The following is a 23,371-nucleotide window of genomic DNA, read 5'->3' as shown; positions in this document are numbered from 1 at the left end:
TTTTGGTGTTAATGTCGCATTTAAGAACAATACAACAATGAAAAATGTACTTATCAAGAACTCCCCAGACAATATTAAAGGGTGTGTATATAAAATTCCGTGTAAGTCTTGTGACAACTTTTATATTGGCCAAACCGGGAAAGCACTGGAAAAAAGAATTGAACAACATAAGAAATGTGTGAGATATGCACAAGGGAACAGTGGTATATTTGTACATGTTAGTGAGAACAATCATGCTATCAACTGGGAAGGGGCAAAAGGATTGTATATTCTAATAATGCACTGGAAAGGAACATCATTGAATCTAGCTTCATAAAAGAAAGTTACAACCATAATATGAATATCAGTCAAGGGATGTATAAACTTGATCCTTTAATATCAAAAAAAATTTGTAAATTCTTTAAACTTTAAGGTAGGCAGTAGAGATGTATGAAAATAGGATTATCATATTTGTAAACACAGTACGAGGGTAGTAATGTTAATGAGTTTCCAAACTCCGCCTCCATGACACCTGTCAGGTGTGGATCTGAGGTGGGGTATGGTCTGTTTATCAGCAATGTCCCCTGAGAGTCTATTGTGATTTTTAGCCAAATGAGTTTTAAAGGTCACTCCTACCTCGACACCGGCCTGAGTGGGGATATGGAGCCTCTAACGGTTGTGTATGTTCGTCAGTACTGTTCTTGTAGTATATATATTTGTGACTTCTCACACTCTGTATCAGTCCTTCGTCAATGGCTTGGAAATAAAGCCGAAACCGGTCAGGACCTACACCCCGTTTCTTATTTTTCACCTGTGGTAATGTGTGATAAATGAATCACGTACAAAAGTGATAATAATCATATATGTGTGTGTGTGTGTGTGTGTGTGTGTGTGTGTGTGTGTGTGTGTAGAATATACTGGTCACTTTTATCAGACACATATGTAATTCTAATAGCCACAATGCCAACTTCTCGAATTCTTTGCTCTTTTTTTGGATATGCTTGTAACTACAAAGCCATATGATCCAAACGCAAGAAATTGTAGAGTGTGATGGCCGGTCGCGAAGACGAATCTGTGTCACCATAATCACAAGGATGTCACGTTGCCGATCTAACCACCAGAAGGATAAAAGTCTATCACCCCTCGTCCATACATGTACCTGTCGTTTTCAGATATATTTATTAGAGCTGGAATAGACCCATCCTCACCATCATAGCCAAGTGGGCAATCGTTTTTATTGCTTTTTAGAATGAAATATGTATATAGATTCTACTGGTCACTTTTACCAAACACATATGTAATTCTAATAGCCACAATGCCCTCTTAACTTCTCGAATTCTTAACGCTTTTTTTGGATATGCTTGTAACTACAAAGCCGTAAGATCCAAATGCAAGAAATTGAAGAGACTCTGATGGCCGGTCGCGGGAAACAATCCCGCGTCACCATAATCACAAGGAGGTCACGTTACCGACCTGACCACAAGAAGGATAAAAGTCTATTACCCTTCCTTGTGATTGGTGACGCGGGTTCGTTTTCAAAAAAAGCGCGAAGAATTCGAGAAGTTAAGAGGGCATTGTGGCTATTAGAATTACATACTTGTCAGGTAAAAGTGACCAGTAGATTTTCTACAAATATATTTCATCCTAAAAAGCAATAAAAACAATTGCCCACTTGGCTACGATGGTGAGGATGGGTATATTCCAGCTCTAATAAATATATCTGAAAATGACAGGTATAAGTATGTACGAGGGGTAATAGACTTTTATCCTTCTTGTGGTCAGGTCGGCAACGTGACATCCTTGTGATTATGGTGACGCATGTTTGTTTCCCGTGACCAGCCATCACAGTCGCTTCAATTTCTTGCGTGTGGATCTTACTTGTTCAGTTACAAGCATATCCAAAAAAATCAAAGAATTTGAGAAGTTAAGAGGGCATTGTGGCTATTAGAATTATATATATATATAATATATATATTTATACAATATATATATATATATATATATATATATATATATATATATATATATATATATATATATATATGTATAACTGAATCACGAAAATATGGAACGTGATGAATATATAAATAAAGATAAAGTCCATGAAGGAAACGAAACACTGGAGTGCTGCGAGGCCTTTCAACACTAGTCCTTTACTTAGTAAAGGACTAGTGTCGAAAAACCTCACAGCACTCTAGTGTTTCCGTTTCCTTCATGTGAACCCCTATTCCCGGGGATGCGTCCCCCCATAAATAGCTAAAATCCACAAATACTTAAAACCCCTCCAAAAACACTTAGAACTGCCCATTCTGATAGTTTAAACACAGAAAAACCCTGTAAAAATGCATATACTTGAGTATTTTAGTAGTTTTATCACAAAAAGTTCATTTATTCATGAAAATTATATGAAAATACAGTAATTCGTGAATATTTCTCAGTGAAAAATACCGCGAATGGGCGAATTTTCCCCGAATAATGGTTAGATATGCTCCACAGAGAAACCCGCGAATGCGTGAGTCCGCGAACCATGAGAACGCGAATAAGGGGGGTTTACTGTATATATATATAGAGAGAGAGAGAGAGAGAGAGAGAGAGAGAGAGAGAGAGAGAGAGACACGCAGGCAGTCCCTGGTTATCAGTGGGGGTTCCGTTCTGACGGTAATCGCAAATCGCCGATTTTTTCGGTTATCAGCCCATCTGTTAGGTATGTATTAGCATTAATACCCAATTATTGACGCCGATAAGCAGAAATCTTTGATTTTTGGTGACAAAAATTGCCGATTTTCATCACTAGAAAATCCCCGTAAAACCCGATTGCCGATAACCGAGCCCACCGACAACCGGGGACGGTTATCGGTGGGCTCAGTTATCTGCGACCCAGTTTTACGGGGCTTATCTAGTGATGAAAATCGGCAATTTTTGGCAGCGAAAATCGCTGATTTTTGGTTATCAGCGCATCTGTTAGGTATGTATTGGTGCAAATACCCACGCCGATAAGTGGAAATCGGCAATTTTCGGTGCCAAAAATTGCCAATTTTCGTCACTAGAGAAGTCCTGTAAAACCAGATCGCCGATAACCAAGCCCACCGATAACCGGGGACTGCCTGCATATATATGATATAACAAACATGATAGAATGAAACTCCACCTCTTCTCTAGTGTTTCCAGATGTCACATTATTGAGCACAATGTGTCCGAAGATTTAAGAAAACTGTTGCGTCATATATTTTGCCAACTGTACAGCTATGCTCTTAAGTGATACAACATGGTTACATAGGATTTCATTCATGAGCTAGCAACCTAACATGCTCCATATTTATCTCTTATTTCAATGCCTTGGCTGTGTAAATGCCCTTTTAATCTAGCTCTGCAAGAGTAACTGTAGAGAGGCACTGCGTATAGTATGCCTTGTCTATCACCTGTCGATGGCACTGAAGGCTCTTGGTAGCGTTATTTCTGCTCACAGTTGCGATACTTAATGCCTTTTATTTTTCTTTTATATTATTGCCCTTAGTCTCTATCCATGTTTTCAAATTTACCTTGCTCACATTTTCATCATGAGTGTCTAGAAATATGACTGAGTGGTCATATTAAACTACAGCACTTTATGATAACAATATAATGATAATAATAGTTGTAATAATAATAAGGTAATGAAATTCATAATAATCTACAAGTTAGTGTTGTGGATTCATGAAACAGGGATTCCATCTTATCTCTCTGGTAGTGAATGTTGCACATACAAAATAGATGTACAGTCATGCTCAAATCTAATGCAACAGGGCTCTTTGTGTATTATTCAAAATCTCAGACTCAACGTAATGGTTGCCAAGTAGTATTAAACTTTTTTTTTCGTTTCCAATTTCATACATGTTGGCAAGTTTGTGAATTCACAGCTAACACTATTTTCCCTATCCATATATAAATATGATCCCTTTTATGCATTGGTATAATTCGTAATCTGTGACTTGAACTGTTTTTTTTTTTATGTTGCTTAGCTCAAAGCAGTGCCGTCAATGGCAGTGCGCTCAACTTGCTACTCTAAGCGGTCATCGTAACTACCTTTACAACATATAACAGTAGACCTAATAAGCTCTCACAGGTGCACTGCAGGCATTACTCAAGGTTGTTTGCAGCATCCCTTCGGCCCCTTGCTGCAACCCCTTTCATTCCTTTTACTGTACCTCCATTCATATCTTTCTTCACTCTTGCTATCCACCCTCTTTTAACAATTATTACATAGCACAACTGCAAGGTTTGTTTCCTGTTACACTTTTCAAATCTACCTACTGTCAATTTCCTTTCCAGTGCTGAATGACCTCATGTGTCCTAGTGCTTGGCCTTTGGCCTAAACTTATATTACATTCTACCTAATAAGCTCAAGCGTCATAACAAAATTTTCAAAACAGGAATATGAATTAATTACAAACACACACACACACACACACACACAGAGAGAGAGAGCGAGAGAGCGAGAGAGAATATTTGAGTGACCATAGTATTAAAATTAATTTTATAAGAAATTCATACCCTGATCTTGATTTGATTCAACAGTTGCTATAACATTCAAAGATTGTAAAAAGGTGGAAAAATTTAACCATAGGTTATGATCACTCTTACTTCGTGATATAGTCTCTACTTTTGAAAATCGATTTTGTTCATGAGACTTACCTGCCAGATATATATATAGCTGTATTCTCCGAAGGTCCGACAGAATTTCAAATTTCGCGGCACACGCAGTGGCCGGTCAGGTGGTTAGTACCCATTCCCGCCGCTGGGAGGCGGGTATCAGGAACCATTCCCATTTTCTATTCAGATTTTCTCTGTCGCCGGACTGTCAACACCTGTTGTCAGTTCCTCCGCCTTTGGATTTCGAAATTTGTTGTCACTTAAGTATTTTGGTTGTTTTTGGTATTCGACTGGATCTGTGACTTGGCATACGCTCTTTGTGGACCGTTTTTGATTTTGCTTTTGACTTTTCTTATAATTAAGATGTCTTACCTCTAGCTATCGAGTCTGTAGCTTGGGTGAATGTAAGGTGAGGCTATCGAAGACTTTGATAGTTCCTCACTCTTTATGTATGATATGTAAGGGTGTTCAATGCTCTATGATAATCGGTAATGAATGTGTGGGATTGTCTGAGGGTGAGTGGAAGAAATATGAAGCCTATATGCTTAAATTGGAGCGTGATAGGCTGAGGAAATCTTCCTCCTAGAGTGCATCCTTAGTTGGACAGTCAGGTTTTCTCCTACTAGTAACCCTGTAGTAAATTTATTACTAACCCTGTAGTTTGTTGCTGCAGAAGGTAATTCCTGGCTCTCGTGTGGAGTCAATGCGTGCTCTTGAAACTAAAGTGAATGCAATTCAAACGCATAGTGTTAGTGCTAGTGCCCCTAGTGTTGTGGAGGGGGCGCAGATCGGCCCTATAATGCCTCTAGGCCTGGACCTCTGTCGAACTCCCAGGACCAGGGAGGGGGCATGTCGAAAGCCGCATGAGGGTTACGGGGCTTCCCACCGATCTGGCGTCCCTTCGGCAGGTCCTGATGACGCTACCCAGGCTGCCAGGGATCGTGCTCAGGCACGCATCCTGAAGGATTGCTTCTCGTCCTCCGACACGTCCTCCCCGCCTCGGGGTTGGAGCTCTCGGTTGGACTCTCGCCCTCTTAAGAGAAGCTTAGAGGAGAGGACGCTTCACGCCTCTTCCTCTAGACGTTTGTACTCTTCCCGAAAGTTGCGTGGTTATTCCTCTGCAGAAGAGAATAAAGTGTTTTTCGAATGATCACTCTACTCGACCCCCCTGTCGCGCTAAGGCAAGGGCTAGAGCTTCTTCCCCTGTGGAAGGAAGTTTACGTCTCTCGCCCCTTTCCTTCTCTCAGGTTCAGCCCTTCTCCCGAGAGAGTGGCTTCTCCAACGCGTAAGATTTTGTTGGGTTTGCAACAACAGCTGGATGCTCTCATGAACCTTTCAAGATTCGAATCTGCCTGTTAAGAGGTACAGACTTTCACCTTCGTCTCCCGCCCAGGGGAACGATACAGAGCGTCTGTCGTCTAGAGAGAGTGTTTAGTGGCTTCCTATTCGTCTTCCCGAGTTGAGGTGTTGGCCTTTTCTCTTGTCTCGCCCAGGAGCGCGTCTTGCTCTTCGTGCGTTTCTCACGCTTCACGCGCTCCTCACCTTGACGCCTTGGCGCGCTCAGCCATGACGCTCACGCGCCACGCTGTGACTCTCTTCTAGTACTTGCCACGGAGCCTCTCGCGGCGTCACGCCATGACGCCTCCGCCGCTTCGCCAGTATAGCTTCAAGTCTTGTGTTGACACCGCTCCAGTTGTTCATCATGTCGCACAACTACCCGCTTCAACATCTGATGTCCTTCTTAATTTAGCCAGTACTTGCTTCGGCAGTACATATACTAAATTGGAACGATACAGAGAAGATTAGCATGGCTCTTGCGCAAAGATGACACGCTAATCGTGAAGCGTTCCACATTTTTTATGTTGACTATACGTACTCTAGTTGACGACTTCTTCGTTCGCTGGAGTTCCCGCTTACGACGGGGCGAATCGGAACTACTTTCACCACTCACTCAAGACCCACCAGCTGCGGAAGAACATCCTCTTTCGTCACAGCCTTTGTATGAAGAGAAACTTCTTTCGTCTTCTTCTTCTTCTGATTATCAGACTCTGGCTTTTTCTTAAGGATCTGTTTCCTGAGACTTTTCAACCGTCGGCTCTCTCTCTCCACCTTCGCAGTTGTCTTTGTCTTAAGGGGAGCGTTTGACGAAAAAATCGGAAATCAAATTTTCTGGGATATTTTATATATGGCATCATACATATCCTGACTATCTTCTCAAAGTTTTATTTAAAAGTTCGCCACAGTTAGGAGTTATAAACAAAACAGTAACCTATCATAGTCAAATTACATTTTTCATGTAATGATATTGTCAGTATATCGGTGGTAATTTCCTTTTAGCTATGAAATAATATCTAATGCGATCTATGGCAACCCTGTGGACATAGTACGCATCAGCGAAAGACAGGAATGCTGCAGGGCAGTCAGTGGCAGTCAGTCAGTAGCAGCTCAGAGCTTGACTAAGGAAAACGTCGCGCTGGCCAACCTCAGCCATGTTTTGACACTCGCTTCATTTAGCTTCATTTAGCGAAGTTATATTACTTTGCAGGTCTATTTTTTGGCTTTTCATTATGTCATAAAACATCAAACTGTGTAACGGCAAGCAAATAAATACACAGAGAAGCAAAAATATCGTTTTTCTCAAAACTAAAGTTATCGACATTCAAACTGCATCTCCTTCATAACGCTTTGCACCGATCTCAGATACAAAAAGTAAACGAAAGCTAAATGTTTGCATAACAAAGGGGCTTCCATGGGAAGCAACACGAGACCCGCACCACGAGAGAGAGTTTTTCCCGAAGGAATGTCACTTCAAGAGAGGTAGCAAGTGACTCCTTTCATCTCCAGACTCCCTTTGCAACCAGGCTTCATTTTGCACAAGCCTGGAAAGAGTGAGGGGCAGACGTTTGGTCCCTCCTACTGTTAGAGAGAGGTTACTTGATTCCCTTCCTGTCTCCTCTTTTGTTTTTTGTTTCCCAACTGCCTTCCTGTCAAACAGAAAATTGTTTGACCTGCTCAACAGATGTTCGAGGCGGAGAGCAGTGGAACAGGTCTTGACTCGGTGTTCCCGGGATTTTACTACAGATTGTTTCTAGTCCTGAAACTTTCAGTAGGCTGGAGACCCATCTTGGACGTCAACAGGTTGAACAACTTGGTCCGAAGGAAAAGTTCAAGATGGAGACCTCGCAGTCAATACTAGGAGCCCTTCATCCCGGGATTGGATGGTATCTTTGGATCTCCAAGATACTTATCTTCACGCCCCAATTCATCCACGTTCGGTGAAGTATCTCAGGTTGTCTTGGGGACTAGACGCACCAGTTCAGGGCTCTCTGCTTTGGACTCTGCACAACGCCATACCACGTTGAAAACACCGCTTCTCGTCCGATCAGCGAAGTTAAAAGCAACGTTGGTCTGGTCAGTACTTGGATGGTTGACCGCCTGGGAACACCAGATGCTGTTGGCGCACATTTTGCTCCGAGGGTGTTTACACGTCTCATGAAAAACGTTGCGATGCAGTTGCATCTGTCGCACGTCAGGATCTCACTCTACTTGGACGACTGGTTGATTCGAAAGCGCCGTCGGCGAAGGTATCTGGAGGACCTTCAGTTGACTCTGCAACTCGTGAAGTCCCTGGGACTTCTGGTCTGTGGAGAAGTCGCAGCTGATCCCCTCACTGTCCATTGTGTCTGGGAATTCAGATCTATTCAGCGGCTTTTATAGCGTCTCCGTCGCAAGAACGGCAACTTCTATGTACGAAAAAGTTTCGGCCTTCTTGGAAAAGGAAACATGCTAGGTGAAGGAAGGAATGAGTCTGCTGGGGACCATTTCCTCGCTGGAGAAGTTTGTTTTCTGGGGAGTCTGCATCTCAGGCCTCTTCAGTTCTTTTTGTTGGAGAACTGACAAAGCAAGGAAGACTTGAAAGAGGAATTGAGAATTCTTCCTTATATAAAGAGGATCTGTGGTGGTGGCTCGATCCAACGAAATTGCAGAAAGGGATCTCCCCTCAAGCTTCTGAACCCCAACCTAGTGTTGTTTTTCCGACGGGTCGTCAACAGGTTGGGGGGCAACACTAGAGGGAGAGGAAGTGTTAGGAACCTGGAGAGAGGAACAGGTGTCCTGGCACATCGACTTCAAAGATTTGGCGGCTATCTTTTAGCTCGCCAATTCTTCGAGGTCCAAGTTTGCAATCGTGTAGTTCTAGCAAACTCGGACAATACTACTTGTTCCTGTTCAGCCTTGCAAGAGAGATTATTCTTTGAGCCTATGCTCGCGACATTTCGATTCTCACAAGTTTTGTTGCAGGGGTCGAAAATGTTCGAGCAGACCTGCTCTGTTGGCGCCATCAACTCCTGCCGGAAGGAATGGACCCTTCATCAGGAGGTTTGCCAAGATTTTTGGAAATTTTGGGGTCGCCATCTTGTGGATATTTTCACAACCTCAAGAACAGCGAGGCTCCCTCTAAAAGCTCATCTGTACTCGACCCTGGGGCAGTTGCGATAGTTGCTCTTCCTGGGATTGGACGGGAATAGATGTTTACGCCTTTTTTCCCCGCTCTAAATTCTGGGAGAAGTCATACGCAAGTTCGCGGCCTCACAAGGGACGAGGATGACTCTCATCCCCACGTTTTGGCCTTCAACCACTGGTTCTCTGAGTTTCTCTTCTGGTTGGTAGACGTTCCCGAGGACCCTTCCTATGAGAGCAGACCTGCTCATACAAACCCACTTCACGAGATATCTTTGAATCTCCCGCTCTGAACCTGACTGCTTTCAGACTATCGAAACTTGGTCAGAGCGAAGGGGTTTTTCTGGCCAGGTGGCACGGGCCATCGCTAGAGCCAGAAGTTCTTCATCTAAAGGATATATCTAGCGAAGTGAGCAACCTTCAAAGGTTGGTGTAGAAAGAAGGGCTTTTCCTCTTCCTCTATCACTGTGAGCCAGGTTGCGGATTTTCTCCTTTACTTAAGAGAAAAACTCGATATAGCAGTTCCGACTATCAAGTGTTATCGGAGCATGCTTTCGATTGTATTCAGACACAGAGGATTAGCTTTGTCTGACAATAAGGACCTCCACGATCTTACGAGCTCTTTCAAGACGTCCAAGGTTCCTCAGCTAATTCCCCTGCTTGGAACTTGGACGTAATGCTCAAGTTTTTGATGTTTAGTCCTTTTGAGCCTCTCCACTCTGCATCTCTTAAGGATGTTACTCGAAAACGGCATTCCTCATGCGAAGAGAGTGAGAGAAGTTCGAGGCTGTCATGTGGGCTTCAAGGAACACAATTCTGTCTATTCTTTAAGCCCTAAGTTCTTGGCTAAGAATGATAGGTCTTCTAACCCTTGGCCTAGACACTTTGAAATTAAAGGTTTAGCAGACCTTATTGGACAGGAACCTGAGGGAGTTCTATGTCCAGTTAGAGCTCTCAAGTACTACCTTAAAAGAACACAGGACACTCGTGGTCCATTGGATGTTTTATGGTGTTCTGTGAGGCAACCAGTTAAACCTATGTCGAAGAATGCACTGGCATTCTTCATTAGGGACGTCATTAAGGACGCACACTCTAGTTGTGACGACTCCAACTTCAAGTTGTTGAGAGTTAACGCTCACGAGGTGAGGGCAGTTGCTACCTCCATGGCGTTCAAGAAAAATATGGTACTCAGTGACATTTTTAGTGCCACATTTTGGCGAAGTCAGTTCGGTGTTTGCCTCACACTCTTGGCAAGATGTTTAGGTAGCATACGAAAATTGCTTTTTCGCTGGGACCATACATTGCTGCTTCAGCAACCTTAGGGACAGGGGGTAACTCTGATCCTATCCCCTTTAATTGTGTTTTTGTGGTTGTTGGGTCGACTACTGGAGGCAGTCTTCCCAATCCTTTGCAAACTAACGCTTTAGGTGTTGGTTAGGTGGTTAGTAATGCTCTTTTGTCCTCTTTGTATGGTCTATGATCTAGTCACGTGGTCACGCCCCCGTTGACAGATCATCTAGAAGTCGCCAGCTATATAGGTCACTACCTCGCTGGGGTCTCTAGTAAAGCAGAAGCAGACTAGAGTGACAGTAACCACTCAGTCAGCTACGCTATCAGATAAGGAACCAAAATAATTTTACCAATAATTGGTTTTTTCCTAATTCTTGGCTGTCTCTACCCCTCCAAAGGTGGTATTCAGCTATATATATATCTGGCAGGTAAGTCTCATGAACAAAATGATATTTTAATGATAAAATAAAGTTTGTTCATACTTACCTGGCAGATATATATATTTATATTGCCTTCCCTCCTCCCCTCAGGAGACAGTGGCGTTAGAAAATCTGAATAGAAAATGGGAATGGTTCTGATACCCGCCTCCCAGCGGCGGGAATGGGTACTAACCACCTGACCCGGCCACTGCGTGTGCCGCGAAATTTGAAATTCTGTCGGACCTTCGGAGAATACAGCTATATATATATCTGCCAGGTAAGTATGAACAAACTTTATTTTATCATTAAAATATCATTTTCATCGACAAATTATTCATGAAAAAAGCTGTATATTGCCACAGATATCTTGATATTTACTGCACAGGCAATGAAAGTTATGAAAGTTTTATATCGTGCAAAAAATGCTGATATATTGGGAGATCTTTTGGTCTTGCAGCAAGTGTGAAAACTATTACGCCAATATCCAGTGACTTGTGCTTGCCTGCCCGAAGTTCTTGGGGTCCTCACATCATAGAGAACTCTCTTGTGGATTTAACTAGATTTGCTCGACCTACCTTAGCTGTCACAACATTTACTGCCATTGACGCCAGCTAACTTTAAGCGCTTTGAAACTAAAATAATAGCCTTTACCACTAATATGATGCAATAATATTCCTTTTCATAACTAAAAATGAATAAATATTGTCATTATGATATGGAGTAAACGAATCCATCTGAGAAATTCCAAATACTTCGGATATGCATGGTGTTTTTAAGTATCTGAATGTTTCTGTTTTGCAGATTTAATGTATATGACATAATTTGCTTTGTATTTTTATATTCCAAAGTAAATTTGCTGAGGTTATGCTTTTTCAGGAAAAAAAATTCAATGAACAAAAGCTAATAAAAGCTGTATCTGCACTTGTGTTGCTGATAGTACACAGTCTCCAAGTTGGAACTCAACACCTGACATTTCCACCTTTTTGGTCAAATTATAATTTTCTGAGTTCGACCTGTGTCACCCGGTGAAATAACCATTAAGCACTTATTTCTAGGTATAATCATTGCTAAAAATACCAGAGAAAAAAAGCTATCAGGAATGCTGGGGTTACTACCCCCAGTTCAATCATCTATCAACCAAATAGATGTTGGTATATATAAGGGTGAGTGTATGATGTCACTGCCACAGGCCTCTGCTCTGTAGAGATTCCCAATCTCAAAAACCCCGGAAAGTGAGGAGCCGACACACAGCCAACACTCACTGCCCAGCCAACCAACGCCTCAGGCGCCATCTTGTACTCATTCCATTCTAGCACGCCTTCGTTGTTTGTTGCGTTTTGTTTGTGCTGCTGAATTTTTTCCTTAATTTGTGCATCATGTCTTCCGTCCAGGAATTCACCGCTTCTAAGTTAAGTACCATCTTCTTGTGGGGTTTTATAGTTTTCGAGGCTCCCTTTTTTAACCTCTTAATTCAATAATTACGGGGTTAAAATATCAGGCGTTCCTCCGCGTTCATCTCGCCTCGGCCATGTCGGTCTTTGTTTATATATAACCTTAGCAGCGTGATTCTGCTGGTGTTTGGCACAGTTATATATCTATTTTGTGTTATTTATTCATTATGCCCCTTCAGGAAGTTCCCTTGGGCGGATTGTTCTTTCGTTGACGAGAAATGTTGCGCCCGTATCGTAACATAACTATGCTATTTGGAGAGGCTTCCCCCTCTCATATTATGTTCGTAAACTTTTCTTTTTCCATGGGCACCTTCCTCTCGCGATGAAGGAATATATCCTGCAAGGTGGTACAGTCTTGCTAACGGTTTTTCTAATATATAAGGTGATGGATGACATGTATAATTTTGGATTAAAAATGTTTTTGGTTCAGTGTCAGGGTCAGCCATTTTTGTTACCACCCGCGTCCAGCATGTCGCGAGCTGATAGGCCTTACCCATAGCACAAGTTTCCTATATTTTATCTGTACATTTATGTTATTTACAATCATATTTCATATCATTGGTTAACTTTTAGTAGTGCTTAGTCAAGTGTTATTGGGTATTCTAGCTTAGCCCTCTCGTCCGTCATCGGAGGGTTAGGCTAATTATGTTAGGCGCATTTCATGTTATTCAGGCTTCCTTCCCCGACCATGTCGTTTTGAGACTTGGAGCGGGACATCGGTTGGTTGAGGGAGTTCCTCGTTCTCTTGGCCTATCTGACCATACCGTCATGTTTGGAGGGTGTCCCTAGGCCTCGGGGTCCCCCACCTCCACCCCTCTTCTGTTCTGGCCTACTTGACCAGACCAGTTGATTTCGGAGGGTAGGTTAGGATAGGAGGGGATCTCCTTCTTACTTAGCCTACCACCCGCCCAGACTGTCGGTGTTTGAGGGTGGCCAGACCTCGCGTGGAATTTCTCTCCCTCCCCCCCCCCCCCCTTCCATTCCTCTGTTTCCTTCTCCCAAGCCAAAAAGTTTTGACATTGGGGGAGGGTCGGGGGTTGTGGGAGGTACGGTCTTTCATGTTGTTAGCCTAGCCTTCCCCTACCCACTTTGTAACATTTGGCGGGTGTCTTTAGTTTTTCCCTGCGTGAGGGAAGTCGGTCCCCATGACCGACACCCCGTGGGGAGTTTCTATTAGTATCCAGGGGATTTTCCATCTTCCTGGCCGCTGTATCTCGACCCCTCCATTTTGTTACTTCCTCCCTGCTCCTTAGCATTTGGCGTGTGATCTTGCCCTCTCCCCGCGCGAGGGACGTCGGTCTCTTTTGACCGGCACCCCGTGGGAAGTCCGGGCCGGCGTCCGGATAGGTGTTTCCCACCTATCTGTCCTCCGCCTTTTGGTTTCCGCCATCTCGCTAGTGTCTCGTTTGTTGGCTTTCCTCCGGGTTAGCTAGAGCATCGTACACGAGTCCAGGGTTACTGTCTTGACTTCCGCTAGGTTCTTTTTCTGCTGGGTTTGTCGGATCTCCCGTTGCTTTTGTACCCATTACCACTCCGGTGGATATGGTTCTCGGTCGGTTGGCGCTGTCACTACCTGTTCTCCGCCACAAGCGTTGAGAGTTAATCCAGTTTTGGGTTCGCATCTCCGCCTCCTCCGCCGCTACCATAGGTTTAAAGTAACGGGGTTTCTGAGGTATCCAGGGCGGAATATTACAACCAGCCAAGTACCGCTGTTTATATATGTGTGTTGACCATTATGTAACTTTCTTTACGTAACACTGCCGGATTCCGGCAGTATTTAATTTTATATTTTGTATTTATGTTATTTTGTTAATTGTTATGATGCATGATCCTAGGTTAAGGTATGCTGTTACCGCCGGACTAACTCCAGCGGTCCTTAACTCTTCATGTAATGTATATTATCTTATTCAGCCGGACTACTCCGGCAGGTTTTGTTTTATCAATACGCATGCTCCATCACCTACATTAGTTTAAGACTTCTATCTCCGCCGGCTCTACTCTGGCGTGCCTTAATTAGCATACTCATGTATCATCTGACCACTTACAGATGGTACGCTGTCAGGAGACCGGGTGCACGGCGGTCCTGTAGCAACCCTACGGCCACGTGGTTTGCCGGTCACATTCCGGCTGTGCGGTCCGTGTAGGGGACTGGGTCGTCTGGCACCCGGACGGTTGTGAAGTGTGCTGCGCTCTGTATGAGCAGGTGTTGGATGAGTCGGTAAGTTTCAAGTCCGCTATCCTTTAATCTTACTTGACTTCTTTGCTTATATTGATGAATATGACGTCTGGTGTCTGGTTTAGTAAGCCTTCCTTCTCTTTCAGTCTGACCGTACTTCCCGCGATTCTTCGCTGTCGACCCTGAAGGCCTGGGTCAGCGGATTTGGGAGGAACGTCCCGTCGGGGAGATCTTACGTCCTTTCGGAGTCAATTTGTAATCTCCTCTACCCCGGCGCCCGGATCTCAGCCGCAGTCCCGGCGGAAGTAGCCACCCCATTGATCGAGCAGATCCGGGTTGAGACGCAACCCTCCCAAGAGGATAACCTGTGCAGGGAGGTGACAGAAGAAGTGGCGGCCGTCAACCTTGACAGAGAGCCTATGCATATCGATCCGGACCAGGTAGAAGGTAAGGAGATAAGTGAGGCAGGGGGAGCGAGCTCCCTTTTTAACTCTCCTTCTTCTTCTACTTCTTCTTTACAGGGATTCCAGAAGTCCACTTACCTTGAGGACAGGTCGAGGTCTACTGTCCCCAAGGTGAAGAAAACCTTGAAATCTATGGGCTATAAGTCCTCCAGATCTCTAAAGGCTAAACCTGCAGCTCCCTTGAAGTCACGGGCGTCTAGTCCGGTGGCTTCAACCAGTAAGTCTACTCCCCCTGTCAAGGGGTCGAGATCCAGGGAAGTTAAGGTGAGGCCCCCCCCCCCCTCAACCTAACTTTGACCCTCAAGCCTTTGCGGATTTCCTTCTGCAAAGCATAGACAAAAAGGTAGAGGACAGGTTAAGCCATATTTCTTCTCAGCTCGCCTCGGGCCTTAAGGCTTCCGATGAGCATTGGAAGTCTTTAGCTGAGAGGATGCAGAACCAGGAGAGCGTGCTCTCGGGTTCGCAATAAACTCGGAGGGGCGGCGCAGTCATACCCCATTCCGGATGCCTCCACCCTTCCTCCTTTTGATAAGGGAAACCCTTGGCGTTTGGCTCTTCATGCTCCTCAGCATGAAGATACCCTTACTATTGAGGGCTTGGGGACACGCAGGTTGGCAGAGTTGGAGTTCTTCCCACCCGACCTGGTGCCTTCCTACCCAGGCTATGCCAGACTGATGGAAGAGGCTTGGATCAGGTCAGATAAAGTCCCAAAGGAAACAGTCATTTTCCCGAGGGACCAAGCCCAATCTGCCTTGCTGCGCACCCTGACGGAGTGGGAGGCAGATAACACTAAACTGACCCCCTTCAAAGGGAACTTCACTATGTTCTCTTTGGGGGATAAAGTCCCTACTCCCTGCATGTCGAAGGTAGCCTTGCTGACCTGTCAGGCATGCATCGAGGGTAAACCGCTGCCTCAGCTCCGGGAGACAGATCCCACTTCTTTGGTCTTCCCCGGAGATTCGGAATTTTGGTTGGGAGCTCCAGCCACGTTTACGGTGGGCAAACTCGACCCAGAGTGCGCTTCATCATTATTCAGTGAACAGCTTCCCAAGATTCCGGAGGCTCTTCTAAAGGCGGAGTTTGAGGCCAGGTGCAGGTTGAGTCGTTCCATGAATTCCCTGTGCCTGACAGAAGCAACAGCGTTTATTTATACAGAGGATCCTCTCTTCCAGGTCCTAACCAAATCCCTGCTGGCGGGATTCCAGGCGGACCTATATGACTTTATCGTGGTGAGAATGAATTGCCGCAAACACATCTTCGCGGACGCCACCATAAGGCATGAACCTAACAGGCTCATGAAAAGCTCTATCTGGGGTGCCAACATCTTCCCCGAGAGCGAAGTGAGCAGTGTCCTGGCAGAAGCAACCAGGGCAAATCAAAGTCTCCGCTCCCACTGGGGTCTTCCTTTCAAGAGGAAGGCCTCCGAGTCCGCCGGAACCCATGCTAAACCAGGGAAGAGGTTCAGGAGGTATAAGAGGCCTCATACCCAGACCGTAATGCAGGCTGTACCGGTCGCCCAGGTCGGTCAGCCTTCAACTTCCAAGGCCCAGCCTCAACAGTTCGTGCTGATGCAGCCTGCTCAGCATTCTCTTGCTTCCCCAACCTACGTGACGTCTCCGGCTTTCAACGCCTCGTTTGAAAGCCAGGGTTCGTTTCGGGGTTTCAACCGGAACGCAAGAGGAAGCAGAGCAAGAGCCTCCTTCAGAGGTAGAGCTGCATTCGTTTCCCCTCTCGGGGAGAGGAGGCCGGGCAGTAGAGGAAGTAAGCCCTCCCCTCCCAATGAGTCTCCTCAGGTAGGCGGGAGGCTACATCTCTTTCGAGACCAGTGGACCTTCAGTCCGTGGGCCCACAGCATAGTCTCCAAAGGTCTGGGATGGAGCTGGAGCAAGGATCCTCCTCCACTAGTCAGGTTCCATCAGCCCCCATCCAAAGCTCTCCTGGACTTTGCAAAGGGCCTGCTTCAAAAGAGGGCTATAAAGAAAGTGAGACACCTGAAATTTCAAGGCAGACTGTTCAGTGTTCTGAAGAAAGGCTCCAGTCAGCAAAGAGTAATCTTAGACTTGTCTCGTCTCAATCTTTACATTCAATGCGACAAATTTCGCATGCTTACAATCTCGCAGGTGCGGACTCTACTTCCTCGTGGAGCCGTCACTACCCCTATAGATCTTTCAGACGCATATTATCACGTCCCGATTGCGAGAAACTTCTCTCCTTACCTAGGGTTCAGACTAGGAAAACAGGCTTACTCATTCAGAGTCATGCCATTCGGGCTCAACATAGCGCCCAGAATCTCCACCAAGCTGGCAGAAACAGTAGTTCAACAGTTACGGTCCCGGGGATCATGTTAGCCGCATACCTGGACGATTGGATTATTTGGGCATCCAACGCCGAGGAGTGCCGGAGAGCAACAGCCATAGTGATCGACTTCCTGGAGTCCCTAGGCTTCCAAATAAACAGGGAGAAATCCCGCCTAGTTCCGGAGGCTCGATTTCAGTGGCTAGTATCCAGTGGGACCTGGACTCACACAAACTGTCTCTCCCGCCAGCCAAAAGGAGGGAAATAGCCAAAGCCACCAGGCAGTTCCTCAAAAGCAGGAAAGCCACTCGCCGTACTCAGGAAAGGGTCCTGGGTTCGCTTCAGTTCGCATCGGTCACAGACCTGCTTCTGAAAGCCAAACTGAAAGATATAAACGGTGTGGCGGAGACGAGCCAACATCAAACTCAGAGACAAGGTGTCATTAATTCTGCTAGTGTTGAGGAAAAGACTCCGGCCATGGTCGACAGTCAAGAGTCTTTCAAAATCAGTACCCCTCCAGTTTCCTCCCCCATCTCTGGTTATTCACACAGACGCTTCCCTAAGCGGGTGGGGAGGATATTCCCAACACAAAAAAGTTCAAGGAATGTGGTCCACAATGTTCCGCCAGTTCCATATCAACATTCTAGAAGCAATGGCAGTATTTCTAACTCTGAAAAAACTACGCCCATCCAGACAGATACATAACAGGCTGGTTCTGGACAGTGCAGTAGTAGTGCATTGTATAAACAGACCTTACCTTACCTTACAGACCTTAAAATTCGTTCGGGTTGCCCCAGGTCCCTCAGTGTGAGGCACCTTTGATGTCTACCAGAGAGTTGCTAACGCATCTTCCGGTATATTTTGCATCTTCCAGTCTTGGATGGTCTGGGATGCATCTTAGATATTTGTCGAGCTTATTCTTAAACACATCTACGCTCACTCCTGTTATGTTCCTCAGACGAGCTGGTAGCGCATTGAATAGACGCTGCATTATCGATGCTGGTGCGTGGTGGATTAATGTCCTGTGTGCTTTCCTTAATTTTCCTGGTATAGTTTTTGGCACTATTAATCTACCTCTGCTTGCTCTTTTTGATAATTTTAGTTCCATGATGTTTTCGGTAATTCCTTCTATCTGTTTCCATGCTTGAATTACCATATAGCGTTCTCTTCTCCTTTCAAGACTATATAAATTTAAGAATTGTAGTCTTTCCCAGTAGTCAAGGTCCTTAACTTCTTCTCTTCTAGCTGTAAATGACCTTTGTACACTCTCTATTTGTGCAATATCCTTTTTGGTAGTGTGGGTACCATATTATATTGCAATATTCAAGTGGACTACGACGTGACGTTTTATAAAGCATAATCATGTGTTCAGCTTTTCTTGTTTTGAAGTGCCGGAACAACATTCCCATTTTTGCTTTGCATTTTGCCAATAGAATTGCTATTTGATCATTGCATAACATATTCCTATTCAACATCACACCAAGGTCTTTAACTGCTTCCTTGTTTGTGATTGTCTCATTATTAGGTCCTTTATATGCATATAGCATTCCTACTTTATCACCATAGTTCATTGATTCAAATTTATCAGAGTTAAATACCATCCTATTTATCTCTGCCCATTTATATATTTTGTTTAGGTCTCTTCACAAGCAATTTCTCTACTTATTCTTGTGTCATCTGCGAAACTTCTTACTACTGAGTCCTTAACATTACTGTCTATGTCTGCAATCATAATCACAAACAGCAATGCAGCTAACACCGCACCCTGTGGTACACCGGATATTACCGTAGCTTCATCCGATTTCTCATCGCTTGCAATCACTATCTGTTTTCTGTTTTGCAAAAATTCTTTTATCCATCTTCCTACTTTGTCAGCAAATGTTATGTTTTCTAATTTTTTTGCTAATATATTATGATCTACCTTGTCAAAAGCTTTTTGCAAAGTCTAGGTAAATCGCATCTGTATCTTTTTCATGTATCATATTTTTTATATATAAGCTTTCATGGTGGACTAACAGTTGGGTTTGTGTACTTTTTCCGGTACAAAACCATGTTGTCCTATATTGAACAATCTATTTTTCATTAAATATTTCATTATATTTTTTCATTACCCTTTCATATACTTTCATAATATGAGATGTCAGACTCACAGGCCTATAATTACTTGCCTCTAGTCTTGAACCACTTTTGAAAGTAGGAGTAATATATGCTAATTTATGCTCATCATAAATCTTGCCTGTATCTATACTTTGTCTTAATAATATTGCTAGCAGCTTTGCGATTGAATGAACCACTTTCTTTAACAATATGGCAGGTACTCCATCTGGTCCTGCTGCTGATCCATTTTTAATTTCATTAATAGCCTGCACAATATCGGCTTCTGTAAAATCTATATCTGATAAGTATTAGTATTTTCATCTCTTATTTCTGTATCATTATCGTCATTGTTAATTCTAGGTGTAAATTCACTCTTATATCTTTCTGCTAATATGTTACATATTTCCTTTTTTTCATTCGTTAATCGCCCTTCAATTCTTAGAGGGCCTATTTCTACTCTTATTTTATTCATCTTATTTGCATATGAATAAAAATTTTAGGGTTTTGCTTGATATTTTGTAGTGTCATTTCTTCTAGGTTCCATTTTTCATTTTCTTTTGATTGTATAATCTTTTGTTCTGCATTTTCTATCTTACTTTTTAGTTCCATCACTTTCCATGCATTCTTTTCTTTTGCAGGAGCTTTTTTCCACTTTCTAATTTTCTGGAACAAGATCCTTCTGTCTCTTTTCTTCGGTATATATTTTTCCACTATTTCCTCTAATATTTTATATAATATATCGGTATTTACCTGTATATCATCACTTACAAATATGTTTTCCCATTCTTTGTTTAATTCTTCATTTATTTTTGACCAATTTATATTTTTACTATAGAAATTGTATTTTCCATATCCTTCCCATTTTTTCGTCTCTTGCTTTTCTCTGTTTTCATATGTTCTGGAACGGACTGTTAGTTCTATGACATTATGGTCCGAAATACTTGTGTTATATACTATTATTTCTTTAACATAGTTCACCTCATTCACAAATACTAGGTCTAAAATATTATCCTTTCTTGTTGGTAGGTGATTTATTTGCTGAATATGTTCTAGTAGCATATCTAATAGCTTTTCAAATTGCCTCTTATCTTCTGCACTACTATTGCTCTCTTTTTTTATATGTATAAATACAACCACAGTCTCCTATTCGTTCTTTCCATTCTACAAAAGGAAAGTTAAAGTCTCCGGTTGGGAGTATAGTCCAGTCCTTGTGATTTCTACATATTTCATCCAATTTTTCAATTATTATGTCAGGGGGGGCTCCAAGTCGAGCCGGATCAATCAAGTGATGATAGCAATTTTCTCCCTGGCAAGAAAGCACCGTTGGCACCTATCAGGTGTCCGGAATGTCATTGCAGACTCTCTATCCAGGACAACTCCGCTGGAGTCGGAATGGTCCCTGGACAAAACCTCATTCGAGTGGATTCGACGTCAGGTCCCAGGTCTCCAGGTAGACTTGTTTGCCACAGAGAGCAACCACAAACTTCCATGTTACGTTGCTCCCAACCTGGACCCTCTGGCTCACTCCACAGATGCAATGTCAATAGATTGGAACATGTGGCAGAAAATCTATCTATTTCCACCAATAAACCTGTTGATGAAAGTTTTGCACAAGCTCAGGTCATTCAAAGGCCAAGTGGCTCTGGTAGCACCCAATTGGCCGAAGAGCAGTTGGTTTCCTCTTCTTCTGGGGTTGAAGCTCCGGTGTATTCAAATACCCTGGCCACAGTTGACTCAAATAGTACAAACTCGGACTGTGTCAGCTTCCTCAAGAATTCTAAATGCCCTGGCTTTGTGGACTTCATGAAATTCGCTGCTCAGAGAGATGCGGATATTGATCCTGTTAATACACTGTTCTTAGAATCAGATAAACGGGCCTCTACTCTCAGACAGTATGATTCAGCTGTTAAAAAATTAGCATCATTCCTAAAAGAATCTGAAGCTAAAGTGATGACCACGAATCTGGCAATATCATTCTTCAGGTCATTGTTTGAAAAAGGACTGGCTTCCAGTACTATTACTACAGCAAAGTCACCCTTAAAAAAGATATTTTTACATGGCTTCAATATTGACTTGACAGATTCTTACTTTTTATCAATCCCTAGAGCATGCGCTCGTTTGAGACCAGCAACCCGCCCACACACGGTTTCCTGGTTCCTAAATGACGTACTGAAATTAGCATCGGACACTGATAATGAACAGTGTCCATATTTGAGTCTGTTAAGGAAAACGTTATTCTTAATTAGCCTAGCTTCAGGTGCCAGAATTTCGGAACTGTCCGCTTTCTCTAGAGGGTCGAACCATATTGATTTCCTCCCGTCAGGAGAAGTTCTACTATCCCCGGATCAAAGGTTTTTAGCTAAGAATTAAGATCCACAGGATAGGTGGTCCCCTTGGAAGGTTATCCCCCTTCCACAGGACCCGTCCTTATGCCCAGTTACCACTTTAAAGGCCTATTTACATAGAACTTCTAAGGTATTGTCTGGTCCTCTCTTTATCAGGGAAAAGGAGGAACACTTTCCTTAAAGGCCATCAGACAACAAATACTCTATTTTATTAAACAAGCTAACCCGGATTCAGTTCCTAAGGTTCATGATATCCGAGCAGTGGCCACCTCCACTAATTATTTCCATAATATGAATTTTGAAGAACTTAAAAAATATACGGGTTGGAAATCTCCATCAGTGTTCAAGCGCCACTATCTTAAATCACTGGAGGCCCTGAAGTTTTCTACAGTGGCTGCAGGAAGCATTGTTCCTTGCGCCCTAGATTAATGTATATGATCTTCATTACCCTGTCCTTTTCCTCTCTCGCCTGCCTGCCTCATTTACTTACCTTGCCATCTACTCTTGGATCAGGCATGCTTCACAACCTGACTCCTGACCATGTTATGTTGTACAGTTATTATTGTGTTAGCTTTTAAGTGTCGTGGTACCTTCCAGTTTTTCTGTATATATTTGCCCCTGTTATTGATCATGTCTATCCTGTTTCGTTATTCATGTCATAATTTTGCTGCTGGGATAATTAAACTAAAGTTTGTACTGGTACTTTTATTTATCTCCATCTTAGTAGTTATCTTAGAAAGGGGTTTCTCCAAGCTTTGTATGATTCTCTATTACAATTTCACCAGGTGACACAGGTCGAACTCAGAAAAGGGATTTTGACATAGGAAAAATCTATTTCTGAGGGAAGACCTGTGTCACCCGGTGACCCACCCATGTTCTGCGTTTCCCACCCTGGTAGGCATACCAAGCTTGGGGGGTGGGTGCTAGCCTGGAATGAGTACAAGATGGCGCCTGAGGCGTTGGTTGGCTGGGCAGTGAGTGTTGACTGTGTGTCGGCTCCTCACTTTCCGGGGTTTTTGAGATTGGGAATCTCTACAGAGCAGAGGCCTGTGGCAGTGACATCATACACTCACCCTTATATATACCAACATCTATTTGGTTGATAGATGATCAAACTGGGGGTAGTAACCCCAGCATTCCTGATAGCTTTTTTTCTCTGGTATTTTTAGCAATGATTATACCTAGAAATAAGTGCTTAATGGTTATTTCACCGGGTGACACAGGTCTTCCCTCAGAAATAGATTTTTCCTATGTCAAAATCCCTTTTTTAAAGGTAAAATGATTTAAGACTTTTCATTCATTCCATTAATATGTCAAGTTAATAATGTAGTCAATGTTGCTTTTCATTGGCAACAGTATTTTTCCTTTCACACATGTTCATTATTTGCAATTGCTCTGAATGTTATACTTTTCTTTTCTTACAGCATATAAGTATGCAAGTGAAAAGATTGCCCCTATGGTGAAGAAAATGGACGAAGAGGGCAATTTTGACCAGAGTGTTGTCAAAGGCCTGTTTGAAAATGGAGTATGTATGTAATGATTTTGTATCTTATTTTAGAAGATTTTTGTCATTGAGTTTTTTCTATTTCAGATTCTGTAGTCAGGATGTTCAGTTGATTAATTTCTGTGATTTTACATGATACAGTATTCTGATGGATTTTATGATTAAAGGATTTTTTTTGTACTTTGGTAGCTGAATGTTGTAGGCCAACATGAGAAATACCTTTTACTAATTCCTGTTAAGCTAATCTAGATAAAGAGATTGAAA

The 23,371-nt window shown here is 43.3% G+C and overlaps 1 protein-coding gene, 1 non-coding gene and 1 pseudogene across 2 annotated transcripts in view; all 3 read left to right on the top strand.

The window, feature by feature from the left end:
* Window positions 1–23,371, top strand: part of LOC136843727 (short/branched chain specific acyl-CoA dehydrogenase, mitochondrial) — a 180,052-nt gene that overhangs the window by 49,286 nt on the left and 107,395 nt on the right. Inside the window, exon 3 of the mRNA XM_067112362.1 lies at window positions 23,028–23,128. Within this exon, the coding sequence (XP_066968463.1) occupies window positions 23,028–23,128 (101 nt within the window). The remainder of the gene's footprint in view (window positions 1–23,027; window positions 23,129–23,371) is intronic.
* On the top strand, window positions 6,362–6,466 carry LOC136844533 (U6 spliceosomal RNA). Its single transcript, XR_010854918.1, has one exon. It is a non-coding gene; the product is annotated as a U6 spliceosomal RNA (small nuclear RNA).
* On the top strand, window positions 7,950–8,068 carry LOC136844521 (5S ribosomal RNA; annotated as a pseudogene).

Source organism: Macrobrachium rosenbergii, chromosome 12 (genome assembly GCF_040412425.1).
Source record: "Macrobrachium rosenbergii isolate ZJJX-2024 chromosome 12, ASM4041242v1, whole genome shotgun sequence".
NCBI lineage: Eukaryota > Metazoa > Arthropoda > Malacostraca > Decapoda > Palaemonidae > Macrobrachium > Macrobrachium rosenbergii.
Note: the sequence above shows the minus strand (reverse complement) of the source record. Positions and strands in the feature narration are given on the sequence as shown.